At 52.3% G+C, this 13,988-nt stretch overlaps 6 protein-coding genes across 6 annotated transcripts; 2 read left to right on the top strand and 4 right to left on the bottom strand.

Annotated features, from left to right (window-relative positions):
• Positions 1-802: 802 nt before the first annotated feature.
• On the bottom strand, positions 803-2,110 carry TGAM01_v204037 (hypothetical protein; the record flags this gene model as incomplete). Its single annotated transcript, XM_018800587.1, has 1 exon — positions 803-2,110. One exon carries the CDS (start codon positions 2,108-2,110, stop codon positions 803-805), a length of 1,308 nt encoding a protein of 435 aa, XP_018666052.1.
• Positions 2,111-3,281: 1,171 nt separating this feature from the next.
• Positions 3,282-4,196, top strand: TGAM01_v204036 (hypothetical protein; the record flags this gene model as incomplete). Its single annotated transcript, XM_024549335.1, has 3 exons — positions 3,282-3,763; positions 3,854-4,047; positions 4,093-4,196. The coding sequence occupies 3 exons, from the start codon at positions 3,282-3,284 to the stop codon at positions 4,194-4,196; spliced, it is 780 nt and encodes a 259-aa protein (XP_024405920.1).
• Positions 4,197-4,556: 360 nt separating this feature from the next.
• On the bottom strand, positions 4,557-6,106 carry TGAM01_v204035 (hypothetical protein; the record flags this gene model as incomplete). Its single annotated transcript, XM_018800585.1, has 2 exons — positions 4,557-5,646; positions 5,700-6,106. The coding sequence occupies 2 exons, from the start codon at positions 6,104-6,106 to the stop codon at positions 4,557-4,559; spliced, it is 1,497 nt and encodes a 498-aa protein (XP_018666050.1).
• A 1,000-nt stretch (positions 6,107-7,106) lies between these two features.
• TGAM01_v204034 (hypothetical protein) lies at positions 7,107-7,581 on the top strand (the record flags this gene model as incomplete). The annotated part of the gene is made up of 2 exons (XM_018800584.1): positions 7,107-7,417; positions 7,479-7,581. The coding sequence occupies 2 exons, from the start codon at positions 7,107-7,109 to the stop codon at positions 7,579-7,581; spliced, it is 414 nt and encodes a 137-aa protein (XP_018666049.1).
• A 28-nt stretch (positions 7,582-7,609) lies between these two features.
• TGAM01_v204033 (alpha-1,3-mannosyltransferase) lies at positions 7,610-8,786 on the bottom strand (the record flags this gene model as incomplete). The annotated part of the gene is made up of 3 exons (XM_024549334.1): positions 7,610-7,964; positions 7,995-8,512; positions 8,568-8,786. The coding sequence occupies 3 exons, from the start codon at positions 8,784-8,786 to the stop codon at positions 7,610-7,612; spliced, it is 1,092 nt and encodes a 363-aa protein (XP_024405919.1).
• Positions 8,787-9,421: 635 nt separating this feature from the next.
• Positions 9,422-10,700, bottom strand: TGAM01_v204032 (D-amino-acid oxidase; the record flags this gene model as incomplete). The annotated part of the gene is made up of 4 exons (XM_024549333.1): positions 9,422-10,224; positions 10,293-10,390; positions 10,458-10,595; positions 10,675-10,700. The coding sequence occupies 4 exons, from the start codon at positions 10,698-10,700 to the stop codon at positions 9,422-9,424; spliced, it is 1,065 nt and encodes a 354-aa protein (XP_024405918.1).
• Between the last annotated feature and the right edge of the window lie 3,288 nt (positions 10,701-13,988).

Raw genomic sequence — 13,988 nt, 5'->3', positions numbered from 1 at the left:
AAACGGTGTGGTTTTCCTTTGTACGACTCGTTAGCAAGAAAAAAAAGGCAAAGCTTCCTCGGTTCCGGTATCGAGTGAAAAAGAAAAAGTCCTAGCTTGCTTTCACGTTGTACTTTGAACATGTACAAAGTCCTAGATCGTAGGGATGCCCCCCCCTGCAACTTGGGCTAGGACAAGCTAAACCGGCTGATCGGAGTGATTTGCCTCATTGGCTTTTTCCTATTTGCTACCTTGCTTATTATTTGTGGATTCGTTGATCCAAACGAGATCCGGAGATCAAGAAATGTGGCTGTGACAAGTCTGGGGAGCAGCGGGCTTGGTTGCGCCGTCGGTGAGCGTATTGCGCATCATCTTTGAGCAGAGAAGCGTATGGATATACGTATTGATATACGTGTTGATGTCAATTAATTCTCTGCCACCACCACCTCCTGAGGCTTGGACAAGCTTCGAATAATGAGTGAGAGAATCAAGGTCAAGTGATAGACATCATGAAACAAGACAAAACCTTGGCGAGCTCTACATGGTTTCAGTTGCTTCAACAGGTTTCAACAGCATCAACAGCAGTAGACAAGACTCAATCTGAATCATATATATGTATACAGAAGTAAACTAAAAAGTACTAATTCTTTTGCCCCGACATCTTCATTCATCGTGTTATATGCGTCTAATGTTTCTCCTTGTATATCCCTCAAGGTCCAATATGGTACTGTTTAGCTAGTGTCTATATTACATCATAGTCGAATCGTTACAATACATACATACGCACGCACGTTCTATGTCGCCGCTCCCTGCCATGCCAAAATCATTTTCGTCCAAACAGCGCTCCGATGCTCCAAGTGATTGCTATGCCAGTAATGAGGCCCTCGAGCACCAGGGCCGAGGCGTCCCGCATGCGCAGCTCCAGCGGGCGTATGCTTGTTAGGTCCTCGAACCCGGCCTTCCACACCTCCGGGTCGGTGATGAGGGCCTTCCATTGTGAAAAGAGTTGCTTGCATTCTTCAAAGTTGCGGATCCAGGCACCGGACAGGGCAAAGCGCCACGCCTCCTTGATGCGTTGCACGTTGAAGAGCCGTTCGGCGTCCCGGTCCGGTGTTCTTGCGGCCACGGTGGCGGCGGCCTCGGCCATGAGGTGCAGGTCGGCCTTGATGAGGGCCATCTCGGCCTGGACCTTTTCCAGGACTCGCTCCTCTTCGGCCACGACGCCCTTGATGAGTCGCTTCCTCCTCCAGGGCTCGGCAACGAACTGGAAGACGACAAAGAGGACAAAGTTCATGCCCATCAGGCCCCAGGTGCCCCACGTCGAGGCCCTTCGGATCCGGTCGCTCCAGATCTGCTCTTCGTGATACCGCTTCAGAATGCCGGCGTTGAGCTTCTGACTGAGCTTCTGCTCGTCTGACTCGGCCTCGGTCAAGTTTTCCTGCGCTGAGACGACCTCGCCCTCCAGGACGTGGTCTGTGCGGTACAATTCTGTGAAGCGTTCCAGGTCCAGCGGCGTCCATGTATCCTTGCGGGCGAGCAGCGTCGTCACCTCCCTCTGGGTCGACGCTCGCTTGTTATTCGATGTCTTGTATGCCTGTCTTGCTGACCGCACCCGGGCCTGGGCCGAGGCCAAGTCACGCTCCAGCTGCTCGTTGACCATTTTGATGGTTTCGATGCTTGTGTATCCGGTGATCTCGTTGAGCTTCTGCGAGGCATTGAGGATCCGTGACTGCATGTTATCCATGACGTCGCTGAATTTCTTATTCAGGGCACTTCGTCGTTCCTCTGATATGGACGGCAGCTCCAGCCAGCTCGGCCTGGACCACGAAGCGGCCGGCTCGGCATTCTCGCTTTTTGCCGTGGTCGAGGCCGGCTCGTCGACTTTGGGCTCGGCGGCTTTGGGTTCGGATTGGGGCGGGCTGACGGGCTTCTCAACCTTGTCTGATGGCGGCTTGGAGGAATAAAAGCGTGCAGGATAGGCAATGGCCTGGATCTGGCATCGCACGCAGGTGGCCGTCGAGGGCCATCGGGCTGCGGCCGTGATGCCGCTTTTCGGTGCTGGCCGCGGCCTCACAGCGAGCTCCAAGCCTATCCTGCCATGCCTCCAGACTGCGCGGCCAAAGGGCTGCATCTCTGCCCAGGCAGCCTCTGCACTGCGCGGTTGCTGTTTTCACGGGCCTGGACCGCCGGGCCTGTGCAAAGCGAGCAGCAGCGTCTCGGGGGCTGCGGTTTGTGTTGTCGAGATGCAATGGCTCGAGGTTGTTCGCAGCGAGGCCCTGGTCTCTTTTGGCACCCGAAGCCGTTGGTCACCTGTAGAGGGAAAAAAAAAAGCCGGGTCGCACCAGTAGTGCCAATTGAACTGACAGCAAAGCCGCCTAGCACGCGTGAGCGATAATGTACCCGAACCTCCACATTTTGTGCTAGAAAAAAAGAGAAGAAAAAAGAGAGCTTCCCCGTCGGTTGAGCCCGGGTCGTTGGGCCGATCTCGACGGCATCTTACTCCAGCTGCGAGGATTTTTCTTCTTCAGGTAGACCGCCTTTGCCAAAATTCGCGCGCTGGCAGCGGTGCCCGCGCATCAAGGCGGCTTAGTGAACAGCACATGCGGGTGCCAAAAGTACGCCCGAGATGGATATATTGGGAGCAATATGGCCATAAGTATACAATTGATGTCATATAATTATTGAAACTATAAAGCAGTTGGATCTAATCAAGCTACACACAGCTTGCCTCCGTTCTGCGAGGCTTGCCGTGGCTGAACTTGGACAGCTCAACGCTTCATTGTCCTCGGCAAAGAGACACCAGATTCCAGCCTAGCAGCCGCTGAGGCGCCGGTTCTAGTGCTGTGGCGGGGCATGCCGGCCCCTGTTGCCAGGCCGCTGCGGCGGGGCACTTCAGCGACTGAAGCCGCCAACGAAACCGCTTGGGTGACGACACGCCGGTTTTGACTCCCTGATCGGCGCCGTACCAGGAGGGATTTGCTGGATGCTGGGCGATTGCGAATCTTTCCCTAATCCAATTTGTGCAATTGGTGTAATTTTCTTCTATTGGGTTCTAGTATTTAGATTTTCGACTAAGCAATTAGCATCTGGGTCAGGCATTTTTTAGACGACCATCTCTTATTTTGTCTCGTTATCTTATCTATCTCCGCTGTCGCAATTGGATCTTGATCGCCATCGACTTTGCCCCTCCATCAATCTGCCCCTCCAACAATTTTGATCTTTGTTCCTCGTCCATCTCAAAGACGCGCTTCTCTATCTTGTCATATCCTTCAACGCACATTTCCTCAGAAACTTTAGCCAAGATGGGATCCGTATCAACCGACACGCCGGCCATGGCCACCAACCCCAAGTTCATCTTCTTCACCGACTTCGACGGCACCGTCACCACCGCCGACTCCAACGACTACATGACCGACAACCTGGGCTACGGCGCTGAGAAGCGCAAGCAGGGCAACGCCGACACGCTCTACGGCCGCATCAACTTCCGCGACTCGTTCCGCGACATGCTCGACAGCATCACCACGCCCTTCAACGAGTGCGTCGACATCCTGCTGGAGAACATCAAGCTCGACCCCGGCTTCAGGGACTTTTACAACTGGGCGCAGGACAACAACGTGCCGATTGTGATTCTCAGCGGCGGCATGGAGCCTGTCATCAGGGCGCTGCTGGATAAGCTGCTGGGCAAGGGCTGGAATATCCAGATTGTGAGCAACTTTGTGCGAGCGAGGGAAGGCAAGAGCCTCAACGACAAGGGCGGCTGGGAAATTATCTTCCGCGACGACAGGTAGGCTTATACTCTTGGCTTGGCTATGATTTTTTTTTTTTTTTTTTTTTTTTTTTTTTTTGATCTTTGGGCACTAACACAATTGCGCAGCATCCACGGCCATGACAAGTCCATTGAGATCCGCAAGTACTCCAGCCTTCCCAACAGACCAACCATGTTCTACGCTGGCGACGGCGTCTCAGACCTTTCTGCCGCCAAGGAGACGGATCTGCTGTTCGCAAAGGCTGGAAAGGGTAAGAAACCTGCTGCCCTTGTTTATTTCTTTATCGATGCTGACTTGAGGTGTGCGTAATACATAGATCTGGTTACTTGGTGCGAAAACGAAAAAGTTCCCTTTGTCACATTCAACGACTGGACAAGCATCACTCAGACGGTCAAGGATATCGTTGCTGGCAAGACTACTGTTCAGGAGGAGGCCAAGGGCCGCATTTAAGATTTACGATGACATGACTATGATACACAAAAAGGGGATACTATAGAGGCTCACTTGGATAATTGAGTCAAAGAGAAGGACTAATGGATAATGATAGATCTTGGGACAACTATTTTGGGTACCCTCAAGTGGTATAGATTTATCTGGAGATATAAAGGCAAAGGCAGGCTTGAACTCTCTATACAAAGCAAATCGGATAGACGAACAAAGCATATTATCGAACTTGTTTTCAATCTTCATTCACTTCACGCTGTACTTTTACTTTTCCTATAAACACAATTAACCATATACGCCATTTAGACATCATTTTCCTGTGCAACAATCAAATAACACCGTCTCCCAAATATCATCAATCATCCCTCACTGCTTTTTCTTCGAATCGGTCGGAATGCCATACCAGCACAGCAGCATCACCACAAACAGCCCAATAACAATCGGATGAAGCACCCAAGTGCCCACCGCCTGAGCCAGCAAGCCCGTCACAAACGGCCACACCGCACCACCCAAGCTGCCAAACGCCGTAATGGCCCCCATCCCGCTGAGCGTGTCGCGATGAGACAGGCCTCTCATGAACACCGCCACCGCGCACGGGTAGATGGGCCCCAGCAGCAATCCGACAATGGAGACGGCCACGGCATCGCCCACCACGTTGGGCACGAACCACACCAGCAGCTGGAAGGCAATGGCGCCGACAACGAGGCCGTACACAAAGGCCTTTTCGCCAATGCGCTGCGCCGGCGCCGTGAGGAAGAAGCGGCCCAGCGTGATGCCCGCCCAGAAACCGGCCGAGACGTAACCCACCGACGACGGGTCGCCGCCGCGGGAGTTGATGAGGAAGGAAATCACCCAGCCGGAGATGGACACCTCGGCGCCCTGGTAGGTGAAGATGAAGGTCGATCCGAGAAGCACGATCCGCAGCTTCACGGCGGCAAACATGCCCAGGAAGACCGAGTTGTCAGGCAGCGCCTCTCGCTCCCTCGCCGCGGGACTCTGCTCCCTCTCGAACCGCCAAAACGCCCACGCCGCCAGCGCCATGGTCAGCACGCACATGCCCAGCGTCAGGGTGTAGTAGTTGCTCCACGCCGTGTGCGCAACCGTCACCAGCGCCGTGGCAATCAGCGGGCCCGACGTGCCCCCGATGCCGTAGCTGCCGTGCAGCAGGCCCAGCAGCAGCGTGCTGTTCTGCAGGCTGCCGCAGAAGATGTTGCCCATGGCGACGTTCACCGCGATGCCGAAGCCGACGAAGAAGAAGGCCGCGATGACGACGCCAAAGGGCGCGGCGGCGACGAGCGGGATGTAGGCGCAGGCCATGAGCAGCTGGCCGAGGCCGATGAGCTTTGCGCGGCCGAGCTTGGCGCGGAGCGAGTCGAGGGCGAAGGCGGCGAAGACGAAGCCGAGGGCCTGGCCGACGAAGATGAGGGAGACGATGGCGTAGCCGATGTCATAGTGTCTGGGACAAGATGTTAGACGTCTTTCATGTGTATAAAGGAAACGAGGACTCACTTCTCCATGTAAGGAATCAAAGCACCAGCAGCGCTGTCACTCAAGGCATTGCCAAAGTTGGACAGACAAACAGCCAGCAGTCGGAACCGATTCATGTACGGATCCCATACGCTGGGCACCACTTCCACGGCATCAACTTCGAGCGCAGGACTGGCCGGGCGACTCCTCTCAAGATCCGGATCCAGCAATACATCTTCTGTGCCAGGAGTGGCTACACCGCCAGTAACATAGCTGTCATCTCGAGGCAGTGATGGCCGTCTCGCGTTGGAGGGCTCTTCTTGGCCTTGGTAAGAGTATGTTCTCTGGTAGGCGTAGGCCTTTTGAGGCGCTGTGAGTGGTCTGGATGTCTCGTTTGGAGAGGGTTGGGATTCGATCTCGACGAGGTTACGCAGGAGGATTGCGTCCATTGTGAGATGTGTGGACGTTGTCAACACAGAGTGAATTCGTCAACGCGGGCAGCAGATTCAAGTTTCAACTATATATCTGATGATGTTCATGAATGAATCATGAATGAATCATGAATTCAAAAATGCACGACTTGGGAGAACCACCAACTCGATCAACTTATAAGAGGTCCAGGACAGCTCGGCAAAGCTCCGCCAGCTTCACTCCCTCCCGCCCAGGAACCCAGACTCCCGCTGCTCCAAGGCCCAATTTTCCAGGTCTCGTGGACCGATAAGCTTGGACTAGTGGAATGCCCAGTTCCGGCTGATGGATAATTAACCCATATTGGCCATCGGGGAATGGCGATTGAACAAGAAACAAGAAAAAAGGCAGAATATGCGGGTCATGACGATATCGGCTGCTGTCCTCCGCCAGCCGGATCGGCTATGTGAGAGGTTGCTGTCTTTTTCTAGCTTGCTGGGATCCTGGTCTAGCATGGAAATTCTCCGCCGAGCTTTCGGACGAGTCCCCCGCCAAAACTGCCCCCCCGGTGTAGGAGGACGGCTTACACGGGTGGCTTGAGTTTGATGCGGTGGTGGTGTGCGTGATCCGGATAAGATTGGCGGTTCACCTGCAGCCATGTTTAGCTCCCTTTGCTGTGAGTCAAGGATTGATAAACGCCAAAAGACTAATTACGCAATAAAAGCTCTGTTCATCACATTGTCCGGTATTTCTCCCATTGGGGCGATTAAAGAATTCGTATTGAGTATGTAATAGCCTCTCAGCCTATGGACCCTGAAATCGGCCACGCCCAATAGGGGAATTCCGCGGCGGGTAAAGATGCCCCAAATCCAAAGCGCCCGAAAATTTGATCCTTATCGCGGGAATCTTATCGTACATGATGCCCCTCCATCCAAGCCCCGGTTTATTTCCATCCACCAAAAATCTAGAAACATTTTCTTGATACCAGAGGCGTCAGCTGGTCGCTAAACAGATATAGCAAAAATCGAACAAGCCACCGCCATGGGCAAACCAAAGCGCAACGTCCTCGCCGCCGCGCAAGAGGCGCTCTCTCCACCGGCCGAATTGGAGCCTACCCAGGTCATTGTGCGCGTGGTGAAGCCCGAAGGAAACAACTTGTACACCTGCGAAATGCCAAACACGAAGCCCGTGGTTCTCGAGCTTGCCCAGCGGTTTCGCAACACCATCTGGATCAAGCGTGGCGGATATGTCTTGGCCGAGAGTTATCCCGCGGGAACGCAGGATAGCAGGGCAATTGGCGAAATTGTAAATGTCGTGCGAGACGAGAAGTTGTGGCGAAAGCAGGCATACTGGTACGAGACAGACAGATCTCGCTGCGTCGATATTATACAGTGTATTAATGAGATATCATAGGCCGAAAGAGTTCGTCAAAGTGGTCGAGGAATTCAGCGACGAAGAGAGCGATTCCAACGTCGGAAAACTGCCGCCCAGCGACGACGAAGAAGAGGAAGAGTGAAAACAGCGCTTCTATGAAGAAAAACGAATCACAACTGCTTTGGCTTTGCTGTTCCAGGTTGGTACGCAGGCGAACTCGTCTTTGAACCGACAAACGCCGCGGCAACCGTAACGGCCAAAACACTCACGGCGACGCTTGAGCTGAGAGGCGTGCTGGGGAAGACATTCCACGCCCATTCTTGCGCCAGCCACAGCGGCACCACGACCAAGAGGTTTGGATAAGCCGTCCACAAGAGGAACGGAGTTGCCCATGCCAGATACGCATAGAACTGGTAATGCAGAGACCTGGCAAATAGCAGGCCAATCACATTGGCCGACAAGATGGTGGAAAGGACATATCTGGGCGTGACGACCTTTTTGGAAATTTTGGCTTCTTCTTGCTCAGTAAAGGGCGACTGGAATCGGACGGCGTACGTTATGATTCCAAGGAGGGATCGTTCTTGGAGCTTCAGCCATCGAGCTGTGATGAACACCAGGAGGGTGAGGACATGGAATGTCAGTAGCGTGATAGAGAAACCCCGGCTGAGGAACGTCTCCTCGCCCATCATCCGCCAATTGACTGTCCATTCAAACTTGAACTGCCTCGAGAGCTCGAAAGCGCGTCCTAGATAGCCGGCCCAATTTGTCGTGATGAATGGGATTGCAAGAACCAGTTGAACCTGTGCCATCAGCCAAACCAATCGCAGTGCGCCCTTGAATCCACGGCCGAGGAATAAGATGATGACGACGGCCGGTAGGACGAGAAGCAGTGACATTTTAACTCCAAGACCGAGGGTGTATGCCAGGGCACCGACGGTCCAGGCTCTGTTCTGGAAGCTGTAGATGCACAGCCATAAGAAAAAGGCAGCAAAGCAGTCGTTGAAGCATCTCAGGACGAAAACGCTGTGGAGACGCTTTGACAGAATCAACAGTGGGAAAATGTACGGCGGAACCTGCATCTCCAATTTAGCAAACTGAATCCCCTCATTGTAAAGGAGTTGTTCTCACCTTGGCCTTCCAGTAGCTCAACATGACCACCCCCAGCGTAGCCATATACAAGACCGCAAACAGCTGCTGCGCAAGCAAAATGTCCGTTCCCTTGTTCGTCAGATAGTACAGCCCCGTGTAAATGTACACATGAGCAGCGGGATAGACCAACGGGCCCGTGCCGCCCTCCATTTTGGGATAATCTCGCTCTCCGTTGACGAATTGCGTGACTTGCTCCATGTATGCTGTCCAGTCAATCTCTGTATCTAGAAATGCCTTTGTTAGCCTTGGAATGATACAACTTTTATTCTTCTCTGCAATCACGTTCACTTCGATAGGCATCATACACGGATTTGACTAACATGGCACTTTCCAGATAACCAACCCGCAGAGAACAGCATCTGCGAGAAAGAGTCCCACGGGGATCAACTTTGAGAGCGCATGGCGGCCATTAGCCACGTCGGATGCGAATTTAATGAGAGAAGCCATGGCCGTCTCTATACCGAGCAATTGAGCGTTTCGAGAAAATCTTTTCTCAATTCTCGACTTTAGTTTCTTGAGAATCGCTTCAATAATCAGGCATATCGTCGAGCCTTTCTCTGTCAAGAACACGTGAAAACGCCCTCATGTGTGTGTGTTGATATAGCGCCCTCTGCAACGTGTGAAATTTGAAGCTACCTACGTGAAGCAAGCCCCGGAAATTGCATAGACCCGCTTATCTTCCTCAACAACCGCCTTGTAAATTCCAGCATCATGAATGAGCCATGAGACATCATCTCACCCCAATCTAGTCATTATGTTATAATAAATCATAGAGAATCGACAAACTATAGTATGGACAAATCGGTTGAATGAACCAATGATTCACAATACACTCAATTCTTCCCCCTCTGAATCTCATCCACCAACTCCACAACCCTCTCAGCACATCCATACGATCCCTGATATCCCCAACCCGCATGCCCATAATTATGCACAACACTCGTCCCATCCTCCAAAACCTCGTCCTCAATCCTCACTCCGCCCTGTCTATACGGCCTCAGCCCAACGCCATGTCTAATGACGCTCAGGCCCTCAATGCCTCTTCCGCCCGCCAACTCCGGTGCAACCCTTACCGCTCTCTGCATAATCCGGTTCGCGATATTCGGATCCGGCACTGATTCCCAGTTGCCCATGTCGTATGTCCCCCCCAAGATGGTCCCTCCGCCGAGAGCTCGCTGCATAATATACGCCATCTCCGTCTCGCCGTCGTCAGTCCCCGACGTAGCGACCATGGGAGAGCATTCATTCCGCACGACGACTACTTGTCCGCGAGCTGGAATCATAGCTGTGTCTTTGACGCCTCCGAGCTTGAGAGAGCCCAAGGCTGTGGCGTTGATGATGATGTTTGCTGGCTGGCCTGTGTGGCTCAATAGTTTTGCCTCCTGGATTTTCGATAAGACGGCTCTTTTGAAGATGACGCCGTTTTTGACGCACTGGCCAAGAAGCCAGGGCAGATAGATGACCGTGTTGATGCACACACTTGTAAACTCGCATCCAGAATCGTGGCCTGGGATGACTTCCTCCTGGCTCAGCTCGCGATAATCTGGGAGCATAGACATGTACCAGGGGTTCGCGTGGAATAGAGTATCAGAGTAATTAGCTTCCTCATCCTTCACTCTTCTATAGACACGGGCTTCTGTAGAATGACAGTCAGAAGCTAGTTTCAAAAAGAATAAAAGAGAAAGAAAGACGAGGGGTCCAGACTCTGGAAGTGGATTCCTGCTTCAGGCACTTCTTCCGTCAAACGTTTCAACTCGGGCCATGTACGGCGCTCCCATCTGCTATTCTCATCGTCGGCCATACTATTTGACACTTAGCTAAAACTGTCATCACGAAACCCGTTTGATGGATCGTGTAAGCTGGACTCACGGCAACATATTGGCTCCAGCCCAAGGCGAGGCATATTCGATGTCATAGTCTCCAGGCATATGTTTCGCGACGACAGTGATCTTATTGGCCTTGTTCCTGGAAAGAAGGAGTGCGGAAGTGAGACCACTCACGCCGGCTCTATAACACACATCTTCTTTGTTAGTCAATGCATCTATCGTAGAAAGGCCTGAGGTTTGAAAGCTGGTTGAAATCTCACCCTACAACGACAATTACGTTCGCCATGTGTAAAAACTCATACAATCAATAACATAGACCTTGCTTAACTTTTAGAGCATATGAGCATCCAAACGCTCAATCATCTCAATTCTTGACAAGATTTATCCGTGGGTTCTCTTATAGAAGCAAGGTTTAGCAGCAGTCGGACCGCGTATAAGCGATTGCGGAACGGCGTGACTCCAGCGGCGTCTCCCCGCACTCGGCGAATCATCGACACACTTTAAATTAGTCTGGTCGTCGTGGATTACCCAATCTACACAGCTTACTATGGTAATTTTGGACTTTTGCCCAAAATATCAAGCATTTGGCTCCTGATTTTGCCATGGGCACAGAGCAAGCTCGGCTTGTAGTGCCAATGGAAATGATGGAAGCTTCTCTACAAAGTACACACGAGCTTGGCGTGTAAGTGGATAGCAAACGGATGCAGTCTATGCAAGCGTCGTTTCAGCAGGTGCCTTGTTCTCTTTGTTCTTTAGTCCCTCGTTGCTCTTAATTGAAAAGTATTGATAACAGCTGGTGAAACACCAAGTCAGCGATTGGATGAAATTTCTATCGCCGTCGGAATTCTAGGCTCAGCCCAACAAATCCTTCTAGCCATTCCGAGATGCAGGTTTGATCCTGGATCCTTGCATCCCGGAGCACTCTTCCAGATTGCCGCCCTGATGCTAGAACAGATATGGAGAGTACTTTCGATTAGTGAGCTTGTTCCGTTGCAAGTTGGAGCTTGTCGGGCACCGAGCATCTTGACGCAGAAAGATGGGGTTTGTTTTGAGAGCAGCAGCGGCATCTACCTAGTTCAACCAACCCACTCACTCGTCGATGACGCTGCCGTGGCGATTTATTTCAACATCCAATTTCTCATTGATGGCTTTTAAGTTCAATTGAGAAATAGCCACTTATTCAATAGCACAGCTCATTAGCTATTAGTGGCAATACCGATACGGCAAGCACAGATGCTTTCCGGCCTCCATTGGATCTGCTGGGTCGTTGATCCTCTCGCTGCTGGCCAGTGGAGGAGGCTGCGTAAAGAAGAGGCTGTATGACAAGGCCCCTTCAAGAAATCATATTGTTTCACGACGCCTTTGCACACTCATTACACGCCATGGCACCAATTGCATCTGCGGCGCACAGCGTCCCGTTGAGGTAATTCCAAAACCGATACAGTTCGGCATCCCTTCCGCAAGATTCCCCTCAAAGGATTCCACTTATTTCTATTGCGGAAACAAGATAGGGACCAAAAAGGGGGCATACTTGATAGATGGTTGAATCATCTACGACTTCTCCCGGTCTCCCGCGTGCTGCAAGACGGACCTTAGCCTGGGATTGTTGATGTGGCGTCGTCGAGACACAGTTGAGATTAAGTCGGGCCCTAATAGAAAGTGCGATCCCGTCCACGTGGTCATCCATCATCCGCCGAGATGGTTGCGAGATGGTTGCGAGATGGTTGGGAGATGGAAATTTTTGCTTGTCCCTGCAAGGCGGGTAGGGAGCATGCAGATTGAATGCTACTCGCCTGAAATTCCCGTATTGTTTGCTGTTCCCATCCATGCTCATTAGTGCCAAGTATGCCCAAAAAAGGCGAGGCACATTGCATCACCGACATTCGTACGACGTACCTGTACTTGTAGAATGATTGCGATAATAGCAAATGACAATGTGACGCAGCCGTGTTGGGATGCAGAGGACAAGTACTTATATGTACTTGTAGTCTGTGAAAGAGGATGATAATGTACCGCTACCACGACTGCTTCTTGGCCACCCCTTGGAGCTAAGCAAATCTCCCGCCTGGGCGTTTAACTGGTTGCACGACGTTGGGATGACGGGGGCAATTGCATTTACGGCCATTATGTGGTGGCACGGCCATCTTCCCGAACTCGCAGGTATACAAGTAGTCGCAGTAGTATGGATGCTCGGCCTGGTGACTCAAGGATTGGCGGAGAGCAGGTTGCTTAGGTTGCTTGCATGTTGCTTATCCAAAGCAGGCAAATAGTGGCTAGCGAAAGCTGCACTTGGAGGATAGCTCACAAGATGGCTCATAGCAAGGATATATGCACATCGGCTTTATCAGACTTCTTGGAATTCCGAGCACGCAGGCAAAGAGTTGAGATAGCGGCCGGTGGGTGATGGCTTGAATCGAAGAGGCAGAACAGCTTGTCACCTTTCTGGCACAACATGGCACGGGCAGGGCATGTCCAACGTGTCGTCGTACAGCTCAGCACGGAGCAATGAGGGGAGTTACAGCGCCAATGCAGCGATGACTTGTCGCCTGCAATCTCGGAACGTACGTGGGCGAGGCTCTCAGGCCTTTGCTGTGCCGGGTTGAAGTAGTAGTATCGGGTTGTTGAAGTCGGCCAAGTTGACAGGACAGGACAGGTACGCCGACTTTCAGCATCATCCCAGGCATGGACGGCAAAGATGGAACATGTTCCAGGAGACAAACACACATGAATAGCACATGGATCAAATTAACACGCTCTGCAAGGCTCACTCAGCCTGAGTGGCGAGCCCGTCTTAGCTCTTAGAGATCAAGATTCAAGGCCAGACTCGGCCACGATGACGTCTGGCCGGTTCCAAAATCTGGCAGAGGTTTTTAAGGATTGACTGTCCGTCGATGAAGTTGGTTTGGGTTGCAAGGCCCAAGGGCTTTATCAAGCCTGAAGGGCCGATCTTGCCAGGATGCCATCAGGTCATGACGCAAAGACGCCCAAGGAATCGAGCAGCAGGGGAGCTTTGAGCGGCAATCCCTGTCTAAAAGGGAAGCATGCCCTTAATGCTCTCCGTTGGGGTTGGATGGGGGACGGCTCACTGTACAAGCTCTCCCGGACGGAACCTGTTTTCCTATTCCTTGGTCTAGCTGATGAGCGGGCACTTGGCGTGGGGCGGCCTGTCGCGGGTATATTCTAGTCTCTGGGCGACTCCTAACTGCTCAACGGCCGAGTACATGCAAGGTACAAGGACTTGATGGTGGTCAGAGAAGGATCGGTGACCAACGGTGACATTTCCTCGAGGCAATCGACGCCTCTTGCTCGCTGGCTTTCTATTCTCCCGACTCGTCGTCTTGTGTCGCTTCTCTCCTATTTGCTTAGAATTGACTGACCAGGTAGCTTCGGGTAGCTATCTCAGTATCGCAGGTAACAGCTGCCATCTGACGAATACGAAGTCTACTGCGGGGACAATTCCTGGTTCCTCAGTGATACGAAGACGCGCATAACCAAGCGACAGACTGGGCATCTCGCAATCTCGCCCATGCATGTACATGTAGTCATGCCGTAGCGCACGCATAGGTAAACCGAT

Source organism: Trichoderma gamsii, assembly GCF_001481775.2.
Source record: "Trichoderma gamsii strain T6085 chromosome Unknown Scaffold_11.2, whole genome shotgun sequence".
Classification (NCBI taxonomy): domain Eukaryota; kingdom Fungi; phylum Ascomycota; class Sordariomycetes; order Hypocreales; family Hypocreaceae; genus Trichoderma; species Trichoderma gamsii.
This window is presented reverse-complemented; position numbering and strand designations above follow the sequence as displayed.